General features: G+C 35.4%; 2 protein-coding genes across 2 annotated transcripts; both read right to left on the bottom strand.

Moving 5' to 3' along the window:
* Window positions 1-826: 826 nt before the first annotated feature.
* LOC144852369 (uncharacterized) lies at window positions 827-9,649 on the bottom strand. The gene is made up of 5 exons (XM_078710155.1): window positions 9,559-9,649; window positions 6,860-9,327; window positions 6,373-6,661; window positions 1,558-3,884; window positions 827-1,051 (listed from the first exon to the last, which is right to left on the bottom strand). The coding sequence occupies exons 1-5, from the start codon at window positions 9,647-9,649 to the stop codon at window positions 827-829; spliced, it is 5,400 nt and encodes a 1,799-aa protein (XP_078566281.1).
* A 1,365-nt stretch (window positions 9,650-11,014) lies between these two features.
* Window positions 11,015-14,635, bottom strand: LOC144852087 (uncharacterized). The gene is made up of 2 exons (XM_078709792.1): window positions 12,158-14,635; window positions 11,015-11,993 (listed from the first exon to the last, which is right to left on the bottom strand). Exons 1-2 carry the CDS (start codon window positions 14,432-14,434, stop codon window positions 11,700-11,702), a joined length of 2,571 nt encoding a protein of 856 aa, XP_078565918.1. The 5' UTR covers window positions 14,435-14,635; the 3' UTR covers window positions 11,015-11,699.
* Between the last annotated feature and the right edge of the window lie 1,197 nt (window positions 14,636-15,832).

Here is a 15,832-nt window from a genome sequence, read left to right as displayed (position 1 = left end):
GTGCATCCCGTCTTCTTACTGGCCTATGAAGATTTGTCTCAATTCAATTCACGCAGTATGATATTTCAATTCACGCAGTATGATGACAGTAGTTCTGTATGCCTATTTTCGTCGTGCACAAGACCACTCCACACCAAATATGAAACACAGCACAGAGAATTTATCAAAGCGTTTCCAAACAAGAGAGGGCGGTATAAAAATACATCGAACTACAGAGGGCGCTTTCACAAAACTTGGGACATGCATTTTCCAGGTATGGCAAAGGCAGAAATGCGTTGGGCCAATGCATTTTTGCCTGCCTTTAGTAGAGCCTCAGTAATATTTATTTGTAACGGGTGATGACTCGAAATTTCGAGGAAATCATTGATTATTATTATGGTTGGGAGGCTCAAATATAGTAAATTGCATCTAGAAAAACTACCTCCTACACATGCATGGATTCTATTTTAATTTTAACTGATACAATTCGATTGCATGTAAATGCTATATGAACAACGAATACGTATTTATATCAATAGATAATGCAAAGGTAGATAATATTACTACACTACATATTACTGCAACATTGATCCAGACTTGATTTCGTCGTGGGTGCTAATTTAATCACTATATTCATTTCATTATGATCAATAATTAACAGTCTATCGTGCATCTTATATCACTGATTACATGCATGCAGCAGCAACATAAATTAACATTTAGAATGGATATAACTCGTAATATGTTCCTAATTGTGTTTATATACAATTTCATTATTATCTGTCTGGATTTGTTTAATTAACGCTCAGTTAATATTCTGTCCCTTCGTTTTTATGACGTCGGTTTTTTATGTCGATGTTTCTTTGATCTTGTACTTTGACGATGACGTACCGTCATCTCCTCCTCGATACTTTCTTAGTATGTTGTAGACAGAGTAAGTGAGGTTGAACGCTAGAAAGATAAACAAGCCTTGTAGGGTATTCAGAATGGTGAATAAATACCAAAATACCATGTGACCCGTGAAAGAACCGAGAAAGCCGAATATCCAAGTTAACCCCATCAGTGTAAAGATCTGCAATTAAACAATGACATGATAAATATTACTACTGTATCCCTAAAATAATTGTTTTGCAAGTGTTACGCATGAAGATTAGATATTTTACGTAAGAGACGTAGTTTTGACTACCTTTCACAACAAATCAGTTTTGCAATTAGTGAAGGCTTCTGTTATCAGAATCCCGATTATTATTGATCTTATGATTCCAGCTTAGGTTTATTTGATATTAAACTGTCAAAAACGCTTATTGACAATGACAATCTATATCGACCCTGATTGATGCATTATTATAATTTAACGTTATTAAAGTAAAGACCAAATAAGTACATGCTTTCTCTATGATTAAAAAGACAAAATCAAAGTCCGATATAACATCGATCAAATTTGACCAACTTAATGACAAGAGTTACGGTATACTATCTTGATTAACAACTAAATACGGTGGTTGTTAATTTACTGTTCCACTTTTTTTTCCACTTGAATCAAGAAGATCATCTCCCTGCTTAAATGCATATACTTACCCGGATGTAGATTATCATTTCTTTGTTCAACTTCTTCTGCGCCGACTTGTTTACGATTGCAGAAGATTTCTTGGATTCCCGAATCCCAGACACTGTCGCTATGAATAATATTATGTTAGGCAGCAATATCGCAATAACCGGAATTCCAAAAACATAAAATAGGGCGAGTTCGTCTCGAATCCAACAAACTGTATCGTCACCGTATCGAACTTCAAAACCGATACATTCACACAAACTTATGACAACAATGACGCCAACAAAAATGGCTGGGAGACCCCAACTATAGAGAAAGTAAATTAGAAAAGCTTTCTTCTGAGAGCGTTTACTTCTTGAAGAAGCTCTGAAGAATGTAAATGTTCTGAAAAGATCAATTGCCATTGTGTTCATCCAACAAAAACAAACCAACCACAAGTAATGCAACATGGCAGCGACTGTTCGGCAAAGCTTTACGGTTTTAGTAAAGTTTCCTTGAACTAACGTCAACAATAATGCGAAAAACAACGCAACTGACAGGTTCAAGATGATTTGGCCAGAAAGGGTTCTTAGTTCACTGACAATGGCGCGAAGAATGATGTTAATTAGCAGACAAACAAGAGAAATGAGGGTACCGATGACACTTATTATTAAAAGAGCATCGGAATAGTTGAAGAACTGTGTTTCTGACGTTACCACTCCAGTTTGATTTAAAAACGAACATATTGTAACAAAGCTTGATGAATTGGAAAGAAAATACTCGTTTTTATCAAACTTATCACCTGTCGCTTTGTATAGAAGAGTGTCATTGCCTACATCCTCAAATGCAGGCGATTCCAGAGTGACTTGGCCACAAACTTCACATGTCGATACTGACAAATTACTGCATATTGAGGACTCGTTGGAAATTTGGTGCACGATTCGTAGAATGTATTCTTCCGGAACGTCTATAGAAACGTTAGAAATACTGATAGTGCGCGCACTTGTGTTCACTTTCAACATCTTCAAGTTTGGAATATTTTCCTCCTCGCACAACAACCTCTTTTCGATTTCTTTCATAAAGCATTGTTGTTGAATGGTTATTATTTTGTTGTTAAAGTTCTTAACATCTCTGTTTATATTATCGGTGATTAGACTAGAAATAACATGGGCCATCGTGCAATTTATGGTTTCAATAGCAAATTCTGTTGTGTCTGTATATTCCTGTTTTAAATATGTGACGTCATATTCCTTGAGAAAGTTTACCAATACGTCAGTGTAATTAGTGGCAACATTTTTCTGTTCGTCTTTAACTTTCCTATTATGATATACAATTAACATTGAATGTTCTACTAATTGACATAAACAGAACAGTTCTTCTGACACTAAAACAGCCCGATCATCACAGTCTGGTGATGGAGATGAAGAGGTTACGCATTTGGAGCCTCGAAGTTCATAGCCGGTTCGGCACGACACTTGACGACATTTACTGCTGAACGGATCGAAAACTTCACCAACATCACATTTTACCTCTTTAACGTCGTATTTGATAGAGTTGACTGTGACGCTGTTTGGATTGGAGAAATCCATAATTATCGTTAAAGACGTCAAACTTTCACCGACAAGTATTTCATCAGCAGGTTGTTCCACGTAGCATGTGTAAGAAGAATCGTAATTGCATATTGCGCAATGTGGGTTCCTGTACGTGTTTTGTGCCTCGCGGCAAACAACAGCGTTGTAACCGACCTTACATGCGTCGATAACGGTTTGATCTGTGTATGTTTCATTACAACTGTATATTGCGTCAAAATAACAATGTCTCCTCGAATCTAGTCGATTAGAAGGTGGCAGTGAATCAAAATTTCGACAAGCCATTCCGTTTAATATCTCTTCAACAGACTTACTTGTATTGGAACAATGGAATGTTACATTCCACGCCGACAGTTCATCGACCGGCACATTGTTACACAGCGCGCAAAATACATTTTTATAGACATGATCTTGCGTATCCGATACAAGAATGTTTGATAGTATGTCGTTCGGATTCGGGGTTTCACAACTATTTTCAGTTTCGATGTTAACAGAGCTTGTGTTCTTGCAACTAGATATAGCAAAATACCCGTATGTAAACTTTGAATCGCCTTTAATGCATTTCATTTGTCTAAAGTCGACCACCGATGGTGGAATAAAGTCAGACGAACTACAAACGGATAGGTAGTCATAGCAGCAGTCGTCGTAGTATTCACACAATGCGTCACATCCACACGTGTAAGCGTCGATTGGCGCCAGTCCACACTTTCCCACACACAGGTGACTGGAAGGGCATATATCCACTTCTGATTCATAAAGCGTAGTAGGCACAAGAGACGGAATATCTATGAATTATACAATTTAAAACAACATCTTTATTACATTTTTCTTTGTAAATTTCTTTACTTTGGTGGTAGGCCTAATTATGACGCTGGATGATACTTGATACCGATTAAGCAAACTTACCTGTAGCTTGATATGAATAATATTGTTGATTTGTTCTCAACTCAAAGGTAGAAAAGATGAATAAAATATACCAAAATAACTTATTGGTCTTCATATTTCTGAGAAAGAAGAGAAATAGCTGAGTTCTTCGGTAATATTTCATCAAACCTCTTAAAGAATGTTCGCCAACGTTTACGTTTGCTATGAAATAGATAAGAGTACTGTAGTTGTTAATTATTTAGAAAAATAAAATGAACAAAATAGGCTCAATCTTTATATCGACGCCCATGTGTTTAAAATATAATTCTTATATACCAAAATATTGACTTAAATGCAAATACAAAGTTAGATATTTAGTTTTAAACCATACAATCAATGTAATTTACACTGTACTGAATACATTTACCGGAACTCAAACAAATGATAAAACTTTTTCAGACTTTGTTTCTTAATTGATTATCTGTTGTGTTTTAGCTTGTCTATACCGTATTTACTAATTTAAACCAATCAGCCATCGTCGGAACGCATTTTGGCAAACCTGGTGTCGTCAGTAATATTGGATATTATATGACGTCATTATTTGGTCTATTGTGTTTGCCGAACCTTTCCTCCGGAAACAACTTTCCTCGAAAGAATGGGGCTCGGCAACAACGCACCACATGCAAAATATAAAGATTGTTACGTACCTGTATGTTTGATTTCAAATATACACACTGAACGATAAATTACTCGTGATGAATTTATGTATGCTAGGAAAGCAAAACAGATTATCTTCAGAGCCGAACACATTACTTCTCAGGAGGCCATATTATCGTAATAACGAAAATACAAACACAAATCCTCCATTAAATTTATTAAAGATATGCTTTTGACTTGTAGGCCTAAATTCATAATTTCAGATTGGTATTGTCATTAATTAATTAATTAATTGTTAATTAATTTTCATTGAACACAATTAACAAATAAAAATCAAAACCTCCCTGTAAAAAATGGAATGGTCAAAGTGTATATTGAAAGTTGTCGGATTGGTTATTTGCTGGTATATTGTGATTATTTTACATGTTTTTGTTGATTGATGGAACCCAGGTCATTAGGCACCAACAATAAAAACACGCACTCTAGATAATGATAATTGTATTGAAGAAATAAATATTATATCCTTGAGTTTGTATATGTATTGCATCAGTAAGTCTATTCACTTTTTATACTGTTATTAGGCTATAGAGTTAAAAATGATAAAGAGTACCTACATATTCGTCAGCGACACCACGAACAGACACTAACATGGTAGTCATTTGACATAACTTCGCGAAAAATGCGGTTTAGTAGAGAGTTTCACAAAGCATATTTTCATCTTAAAGAAATTTTCATTTATATAATTATTCACACGCCTGTAAAGCTAGATAATTCAGGTATTAAAAGGTGTAATTTTATTGTATTCTCGTTAATTAATGAACTAGTATGCTATGGCTAAGCATTAGTGTTCCTTTGTGAAAACGCAAAATCCATTTCACACGCGTTGTTTCTGTAGCCACATTAGTGTTAGACCTGAAAAAGTCGAGTCGATACCGTAGTTATGAAGGTCCAGTGTACACATCTGGTAATCTTCCGGAAGAGCAGGGGTTATCCCCGGTGTAACGGTCTATCTCATCTCCTGACGTTCATGATAGGCACTGCGGCTACCGTGGGTCTGTAGAATACCTAATGAGGATGAGTATTATAGCCTACAATCCGGGTCGAGACCTGTGTAAATTAAAATGATAACCCGAGACAATTCGTTTGTTATCCAAGGAATGGATATTTTATTATGCTCATAAAATTACTTAATCTACTGTTAAATTAAAGTCGTATCTTACAATTAAACATGCAATAGAAACGTATTATTATCTACAACATAAGTAATTTAATGTTTTAGCAAATGTATGATATAATACATAAATATATAGGCCTATATACATATACGTATTTAAACGTTTGTGTTTTATTTATATTTGCTCACTATTGCTCCCACATACTTGGTGCTACACTCGTTCTAAATATATACTATTCACATAGTGCACATAGAGGACTGATATAATGTAATAATAATATTTAGCAATACAGTATTTAATTGTATTTGCATAATTGTTTGTTTTTAACAATGATTTTTCGGAAACGGAATGCAGTTTTATGTTGGGTTTTGTCTATATTTGGTAGTTTTTAAGTTTACAGATAAGATTCCCTTAGTGCACATAGAAGACTGATATAATGTAAATAATATGAATATGTGCACTTTGTATAGAAATGTATACGCAGTTTGCAGTCTACGTTTGCAGGAGAGTTTGTACAGTCGCGTAAAACGGCCAACTCTCGGTCTATAACTCCAGTAATGACATTTAAAAAATTATAAACGCGTTGAATCTAGTGGTTGAGATTCATTCTGACGCGTTATATTTGTACCAGCAGGTTTTTTGTTCGTTTGTAATAAAGTTTCTGTCGTTTTTGGTTGCGAAGAAGACGTTTGTTTTTCTCTACGAGCTTTTATTAAATTCTTCATTGAATAGTTAATATTGAATGCTATAAAGATAAACAAGCCTTGAAGAGAGTTTAGAATGGTGAAGATATACCAAAATATCACGTGATCAACGAATGACGCAACATAACCAAATATCCATGTTAATCCCATGACGGTTGAAATCTGTAACAAAAATACGAGGCAAATGGTTAATTTCATAGATGTTTTTGTCATAATATTAGTAAAAGCATAAGTCATATTTTATAATTCATAATCAGTGGCGACGTCATCAGTAGAGTGGGTTAATGCTTTATAATTATAGGTTTAATATAAACATATTTTGCTTGAAAATTTAGATCATTAAAAAAGATATTAGCATACCCGAATGTATATAATCATTTCCCCAGTTTGTTGATCCTGATTTGATTTTCCACTTCGAACTGCTGCGGTCGATTTCATTGACTTTCTGAGTCTTGTGATTGTTGCCACAAATAGTATAAGATTAGGTACCAGGATAACAGCCAGTGGAATTCCAAAGACATACAATGATGCAAGTTCATCTCGAATCCAACAAACATTGTCATCACCATACATGACGTCCAAACTGGTACATTCACACAGACTTATACCAACGATGATAGCGACGTAGATGGCAGGCAAACCCCAACTATAAATGAAGTATTTTATGAAAGATTTTCTCTGTGATTTGCTACTTCTAGAAGATCTTGATGAACTTCGGACCGTTCGGAACGTTTGGAAAAGTTCAATGGCCATGGAATTCATCCAACAAAAACAGACTAACCACATATAGTGCAAGAAAACTGCCATTATTTCACAGAATGTTGGCCATTCAGTAAAATTACCTTGGATCAGTGTCAGAAGCAATGCAATAAATAAAGATATTGAAACGTTTAAAATTATCTTTCCTGAAAGTGTTCTTAATTCAGCAATGAAAACGCGAAGAAGGATCGTAATAAGAAGACTAATAAGTGAGATAATTGTACCGACAACACTGATTATCAATAAAGCACCAGAATAATGGAAGAACTCGGTGTTTTCTTCTGTCTCTCCAGTTTGATTCAAGAAAGAACAAACTAGTAAACTCGAATTGGATGAGTTTGTGAACATGTACTGATGCTTTCGAAATACGTCGCCAGTTGTTTTGTAAATGAGAGTTCCATTAACTTGTTCTTCAAAAGCTTCTATCGATAACTGAATCTGTGGACATACATTACAAGTGGATACCGACAGAATACTACAAACGGACGACTCATTTCCAAGTTCATGAAAGATTTCTAAAACATACTGCTCGTCAGGAATTTGTAAAGATGAATTATCAACATGGATATTCTTTGTAACATTGTCATATTCCAATGCTTCATTTGCTGTCAATAAAAGTCTGTCATGTTCACATAGCAGCTCATTTGAAATTGCTTTTGTTGAGCAGTTTTGTCGAAAGGTGACGACATTTAACTGTTCATCAGTGTTATTATTTATCCCTTTTACGACCAATTCCGATATGTCATAGACTAACTGGCAATTCATCTGTTCAATTGATATAATTATAATGGTTTTGCTAAAGGCATTTGTTGATTGGTTAGTGTATTCGATGTCAAATGTTGTCAAAGCTTTTGTAAATTCGATAAATGTTGTAAAATTATCTACTTCAAAATCGTATTCAAACTCAATTTGTAGAGACTGCTGCTGTAACTTGCATTCACAATAGATTTCACTCGATATGTGGAGGGCGTTTTTGCTACAACCGGTTTCAGTGGAAATGACGACACATTTGCTACCTTCGAGTGTGAATCCATCTTTACATGTTAGTTGAAGACATTGATTAGTGAATGGATCAAAGACTTCACCAGTAGAACAACTGACTCCCCCATTATTATACGATCCATATTCCGAACTAACAGAGATACTACTTTGTTTAGAAAAATCCACTATTACTGTCAATGATGTGAAACCAACACGCCCCGGACTAATAAAATCAACACCGTCACAAGTGTAAAATGGCTCATCATTACAAATTGCACAATGTGGATTCCTGTAAACAGTGCCGCCGTACACTATTATAGCTTTGTAGTTGGTCAAACACGGTTCAATAACACTTTCATTCATGTAACTAGCACTACATTGTGACACTGCTGTCGCCAAACATGCACGCCGTGTATCTTGTTTTCCCGATGGTGGACTAAAACTCATAAAAGGACAAGATGTACCATCATTGATTTGTTCGTGTATATTTGGTGGAGGAGCTTCGGTTGTAATAGGAGGAAGTGTAGTAATGGGTGGTAGGGTAGGTAGCAAAGGATCAGGAGCAGGGACAGGTACAGGGATAGGTTGAGGAGCGATAGGCCCAGCGGGATCTTCACCAAACTCGACTCTAACATCGTCGTCACTACAGGTAAACGTTACCTTCCAGGCTGTCACGTCCGCTATTAACACATTATTACACAAGGCGCAATACACATTCTTATAAATGTTATTCTCTGTGTCTGATACAATAATTGCTAAAAGAACATCGCCAGAACCAGGGTTTTCGCATTTCTGTATCGTGTCTGTATCAACTGTACTATCGTCTCTACAAAATGCTATAATATAATATCCACCCGAGAAGCTATCATCTCCTTCAAAACATTCCAATTGGCTGGACATCGATACAATTGAAGGATAAGGTTCAGAAGTACAAGCAGACCAGTAATCATAGCAACAGTCACCGTAGTATTCACACTCAGTGTCACATCCACAGTCTCTGGCCTCAGAAGGACTACTTCCGCATCTATTTTGGCAAAGATGATTATTTGAACAAACACCAACATCAGTTCCATAAATAGTGAATGTCTCTAATCATAAATAAAGAAGAACAAATGTAATTTATTATTGATGAATGGAATTATCTATAATGACAATAGCCATCCCGCATCAGCATTTAGAAGGATTCCCATGGTCAACTGTACATTTTTTAATACTTTGTATTACTGAGATGTCGATAGATATCGGGTGTTTATCTTATCTCTTATCTTACGCCAGCTGAAAAAACCAGCTAGCTACTGTATTTTGGTAATTTGACTTACCGTCTGGTGGAAACTGGCAAACGACTTCATACGTCATACAAAGTACTACTAGATATGTGTACAACAACTTCGATGCCTGTACATTCATCATGTTTTCAATCTGTAAAGAAAAATGTGTTCTATGGTATGAGCATGTCTGTCAAACGTACAGTAGGTCACTTACCCTTTCCATTTTAATATAAGATTTGCTGGGATTTGGAGTGCTTACTTTTTATCCATATGAATACCTCGGACTTTTATTGTTTCTAGAATGAACCAGTTCAAAAGGAATTATCTTTATATTGACTGATATTTATTTTATTCATTAATTATGATTTAATTTTCTCTTTTATCAATACTATATCGTTATGTTATCGTCAGTCCATCATTATACCTATTTAATAAAATGTAAATTTCGGAATCTGTAGTATTTGTGTCATCATCATTCCGAAGTATTCAATGTAATGTCTTATCCGGGTCATAAAGTTAGTGCATTGTCTGACGTGACGTACAGTACTTTTAGTGGTATTTGTACTAATAAGGCATGGAGGTATAAAAATACCTCCATGAATACTAAGGCTAGGCCTGCAAGGTTAAATTAATTGGTGAAGTCAAATCCTATATCAGAATACAAGTGGTGATATAATAGTTATAATATTTGTTTGTTTTTCATTTGGCTTATACAAGAGTGAATCTCACTCACTATTTCCTGTGATTATACTACTGTAGTACTGTACTAGGATTGTGAAAGTACTGTATTATGGTAGCTAGCCTGATACCGGAAATAACAATACACAGTAACTGTAGAATACAAAAATACAAGCATTTACAACTCCGTGGTAATTTATAGGTTCACGGTAATACCGATTAAAAGCAACAAAAGGCAATTAATAAATAAGTTTATAGAATTACATACGAAATTATTAAGACCCTTCTACAGAATATGACACCACATTCAAAACAATTGCTATAAACCGGACCAAGATAAGATGCCAAAATAGATTCACCTTTTTTGGACCCACGGCTGTCTCTGTTATATCTCTTAACAGAGATGGCTCGAGTAGGCCTACAACTCTTGATGCTAAACAATTATGTAAAATCAAGTGTATAATGTTGTGTGTACTTACCTTTATATTAATATATGTATGACTGCTGCTGGTTATTTTCTTCACTGGTCATCTGTTGGTGACGAACCGTATTAAATACAACAGTTTGTTGTACGAGTAGATACAGGATGTTATTCACGGGCACATATCTTGTCTGCACTAAACTGACCTTGCTCGTTATTTCTTAATCCGGCCTTTGTATACCGCCTTCGTAGGATATCACACCTTTTGTGTCACGAAACTCTCGCCCAAAAGCATTCGTTCAAAATTGATGGAGCTTGGATGAATTATAACAAATTACAAAATTAATAGTAGACTTTAAAACTTTATTACACTATTCCGTTAATTAAACTACTCCGTATTTAAAAATTAATAATGTGATAATACAGTAATAATAATATAGGCTGATATGAAAAAGAACATACTAAATAGTTATTATTAAAACTTATTATATCAATGTTTTGTGTTTATAGTGGTAAGATGTTTGTTGCACAATGAAGCTTATTTTGTTCTTCCATCGTGCGTACATGCATGAATAACAAATCTCTCGAATTTCACTATTTGGATTGTCGGTAAACCGAAGTTCAAGTTTAACGGGCGGAATGTGGGGCTTACACATACAAACAACAAATTAAATAATTAAATTAAAAATAGAATAAATAAATCATACAATATATACAATGTTTCAATTTTATGAAAAAAAAGGACAATGAATGTTTGTTTCTTGTTTCTGACGTAGTTTATTCATGGAGGTATAAAATTAGTTTTATACCTCCATGCTTAATTAGAATATAGAGAGTTGCAATTATATAGACTTTAGTAAGTTCAGGGTACCTTTAGTTTCTTGAGTACTTCGCTGAATATGTGCGCTTAACAGATCTTATTATTACAGTACTTTGTATATATATATATATACATATTTATTACTTAGTCTTGGTCTACTAATCGTCTAATCTAATGCGTTCTAGGTTGAAACAGAGATCCATTGCCTCTGCGATGGAGAGTTTGGACAGTCGCGTAAAACGAAGTTGGTCTATAATACCAGTTGAAAAAACATTATAAACGCGTTGAATCCAGTGGTTGAGGTTCATTCTGACGCGTTATATTTGTACCAGCAGGTTTTTTGTTCGTTTGTAATAAAGTTTCTGTCGTTTTTGGTTGCGAAGAAGACGTTTGTTTTTCTGTACGAGCTTTTATTAAATTCTTCATTGAATAGTTAATATTGAATGCTATAAAGATAAACAAGCCTTGAAGAGAGTTTAGAATGGTAAAGATATACCAAAATATCACGTGATCAACGAATGACGCAACATAACCAAATATCCATGTTAATCCCATGACGGTTGAAATCTGTAACAAAAATAAATACGAAGTTAATATCACATGTTTTTGTTAAGTCATATTTTAGAATTCATAATTAGTGGTTACGTCATCAATAGAGTGGGTCAATTTATAATTTTAAATAAAATATTTTTCTTGAAACTTTAAGATCATTAAATAAGATATTAACATACCCGTATGTATATAATCATTTCCCCAGTTTGTTGATCCTGATTTGATTTTCCACTTCGAACTGCTGCGGTCGATTTCATTGACTTTCTGAGTCCTGTGATTGTTGCCACAAATAGTATAAGATTAGGTACCAGAATAACAGCAAGTGGAATTCCAAAGACATACAATGATGCAAGTTCATCTCGAATCCAACAAACATTGTCATCACCATACATGACGTCCAAACTGGTACAATCACACAGACTTATACCTACGATGATAGCGACGTAGATGGCAGGCAAACCCCAGCTGTAAATGAAGTATTTTATAAAAGATTTTCTCTGTGATTTGCTACTTCTAGAAGATCTTGATGAACTTCGGACCGTTCGAAAGGTTTGGAAAAGTTCAATGGCCATGGAATTCATCCAAAGGAAACAGACTAACCACATGTAATGCAAGAAAACTGACATTACTTCACAGAATGTTGGCCATTGAGTAAAATTACCTTGGATTAGTGTCAGAAGCAATGCAATAAATAAGGATATTGAAACGTTTAAAATTATCTTTCCTGAAAGTGTTCTCAATTCAGCAATGAAAACACGAAGAAGGATCGTAATAAGAAGACTAATAAGTGAGATAATTGTACCGACAACACTGATTATCAATAAAGCACCAGAATAATGGAAGAACTCGGTGTTTTCTTCTGTCTCTCCAGTTTGATTTAAGAAAGAGCAAACTAGTAAACTCGAATTGGATGAGTTTGTGAACATGTACTGATGCTCCTGAAATACGTCGCCAGTTGTTTTGTAAATGAGAGTTCCATTAACTTGTTCTTCAAAAGCTTCTATCGATAACTGAATATGTGGACATACATTGCAAGTGGATACCGACAGAATACTACAAACGGACGACTCATTTCCAAGTTCATGAAAGATTTCTAAAACATACTGCTCGTCAGGAATTTGTAAAGATGAATTATCAACATGGATATTCTTTGTAACATTGTCATATTCCAATGCTTCATTTGCTGTCAATAAAAGTCTGTCTTGTTTACATAGCAGCTCATTTGGAATTGCTTTTTTTGAGCAGTTTTGTCGAAAGGTGACGAGATTTAACTGTGCATCAGTGTTGTTGTTATTTATCCCTCTGACGACCAATTCCGATATATCATAGACTAACTGGCAATTCATCTGTTCAATTGATATAATTATAATGGTTTTGTTAAAGGAATTTGAAGATTGGTTAGTGTATTCGATGTCAAATTTTGCCAAAGCTTTTGTAAATTCGACAACTGTTGTAAAATGTTCTACTTCAGAATCGTATTCATACTCAATTTGTAAAGACTGCTGCTGTAGCTTGCATTCACAAAATATTTCACTCGATATATGGAGGGCGTTTTTGCTACAGCCGGTTTCAGTGGAAATGACGACACATTTGCTACCTTCAAGTGTGAATCCTTCTTTACATGTTAGTTGAAGACATTGATTAGTGAATGGATCAAAAACTTCTCCAGTAGAACAACTGACTCCCCCATTAGTGTACGATCCGTATTCAGAACTAACAGAGATACTGCTCTGATCAGAAAAATCAACTATTACTGTCAGTGACGTGAAACCAACACGACTTGCAGAAGTAACAAAAACGTCACAATTGTAAGATGGCTCATCGTTACAAATTGCACAATGTGGATTCCTGTAAACAGTGCCGCCGTACACTATAGCTTTGTAGTTGGTCAAACACGCTTCAATAACACTTTCATTCATGTAACTACCGCTACATTGTGACACTGCTGTCGCCAAACATGGACGCCGTGTATCTTGTTTTCCCAATGGTGGTCTAAAACTCATAAAAGGACAAGATGTACCATCATTGATTTGTTCGTGTATATTTGGTGGAGGAGCTTCGGTTGTAATAGGAGGAAGTGTAGTAAGAGGTGGTAGGGTGGGTAGCGAAGGATCAGGAGCAGGGACAGGTCCTGGTACAGGCCCCGGGGCGATGGGCCCAGTAGGTTCTTCGCCAAACTCAACCCTTACTTCTTCGTCACTACAGAGATAGTTAACCTCCCATGCTATTACGTCCGTTATCGACACACCATTACATAGAGCGCAATACACGTTCTTATAAATGTTATTCTCTGTGTCTGATACAATAATTGCTAAAAGAACATCGCCAGAACCAGGGTTTTCGCATTTCTGTATCGTGTCTGTATCAACTGTACTATCGTCTCCACAAAAAGCTATAATATAATATCCATCAGAGAAACTCTCATCTCCTTCAAAACATTCCAATTGGCTGGACATCGATACAATTGAAGGATTAGGTTCAGAAGTACAAGCAAACCAGTAGTCATAGCAACAGTCACCGTAGTATTCACACTCAGTGTCACATCCACATTGCCTGGCCTCAGAAGGACTACTTCCGCATCTATCTTGGCAAAGATGAGTGTTTGAACAAACATCAACATCAGTTCCATAAATAGTGAGTGTTTCTAAACAAGAAAAAAAGAAAGATTGAAATTAACTATATCAGTGGTCATTGATACTAAAGAAAAGACACACAGTTGACGCGCACGCACTATTAGCCATCAAATTATTAGCATTTTCAACGCGCGGTGATGTAGGCAACAAGGAAATCAAAATTGTTTTGTTTAGTCCTGAAATTGAACTACATTTTAAGCACTTACAACTTTGACTGGTTTACAAGAGGTTTACAAGAAGGCGTAAGTGCGTTGATTTTTACCGGTATTATTGTGTCCCGTGTTTTTTTTAAAGTTCACGGGAAAAACTTAAGACCTAACTTACTGTCTGGTGGAAACTGACAAAACACTTCATAAGTCATACAAAGTAAGACTAAACATAGGTACAACTTCGACGCCTGTACATTCATGTTTCCAATCTGAAAAATAATATATAAATATGACATATAGAGGACATACATGCATTGCCTTTGCTAAACTAAATGGTGACGTATCAAAAGTATAGCAGCAGTTTATTGTATTGTAATCAGTGTATTGTAATCCAATAAGGCAAGACTTGGTCATGGTCAAGTCAAATCAAACTATGATGATATTATAATAGCTTGACCCGGACCCGGATTTACAATGTTCTACGATAGAACGTTAAGTGGACGTCATATATGATGATTATGATATAGGCCTAGCCTAATACCGGAAATAATACAGCAACTGTTAGTGTTAAACCGACAATACTAAAAGGCAAACGTAACTGTAGCCTACTAGTATCAATATGAGAGCTAAGAATTAATAAGACTATAGCATGGAGCTATACAATAGCCCCATGATTATAGAATTACAATGACAGACAAAGTCATCTACAGATGCCACCGCAAAAAATACAATTATTATAAATCAGTCCCAAATATGCCTACTGTAGGATTAACCTAACTCGTTGGGCCTGTTACGACAAATATGGTCCGGGGCCAAAATCGGTCCGGCCGGACCAGTTTTGGCTCTAAAGTTGTTGCCAAAAGCAGTCCCCCACTGCCAAAATCGGTCCGGGCTTTTTTTCTGTCGATTTTAATTGAATTACTAGGCCTATGATGCTGTTTTAAGTTGTTTATGGCTAGAAAAATATCCCATGATATATATAAGTGAGTTATCTTGTCGGATAAATACTATAAATAAATAAATGTATTTTATCTAAAAACATGACTTAGGTGTTCACTCATATTTCAGCCTG

This window comes from Antedon bifida, chromosome 9, assembly GCF_963402885.1.
Source record: "Antedon bifida chromosome 9, ecAntBifi1.1, whole genome shotgun sequence".
NCBI classification, from domain to species: domain Eukaryota; kingdom Metazoa; phylum Echinodermata; class Crinoidea; order Comatulida; family Antedonidae; genus Antedon; species Antedon bifida.
This window is presented reverse-complemented; position numbering and strand designations above follow the sequence as displayed.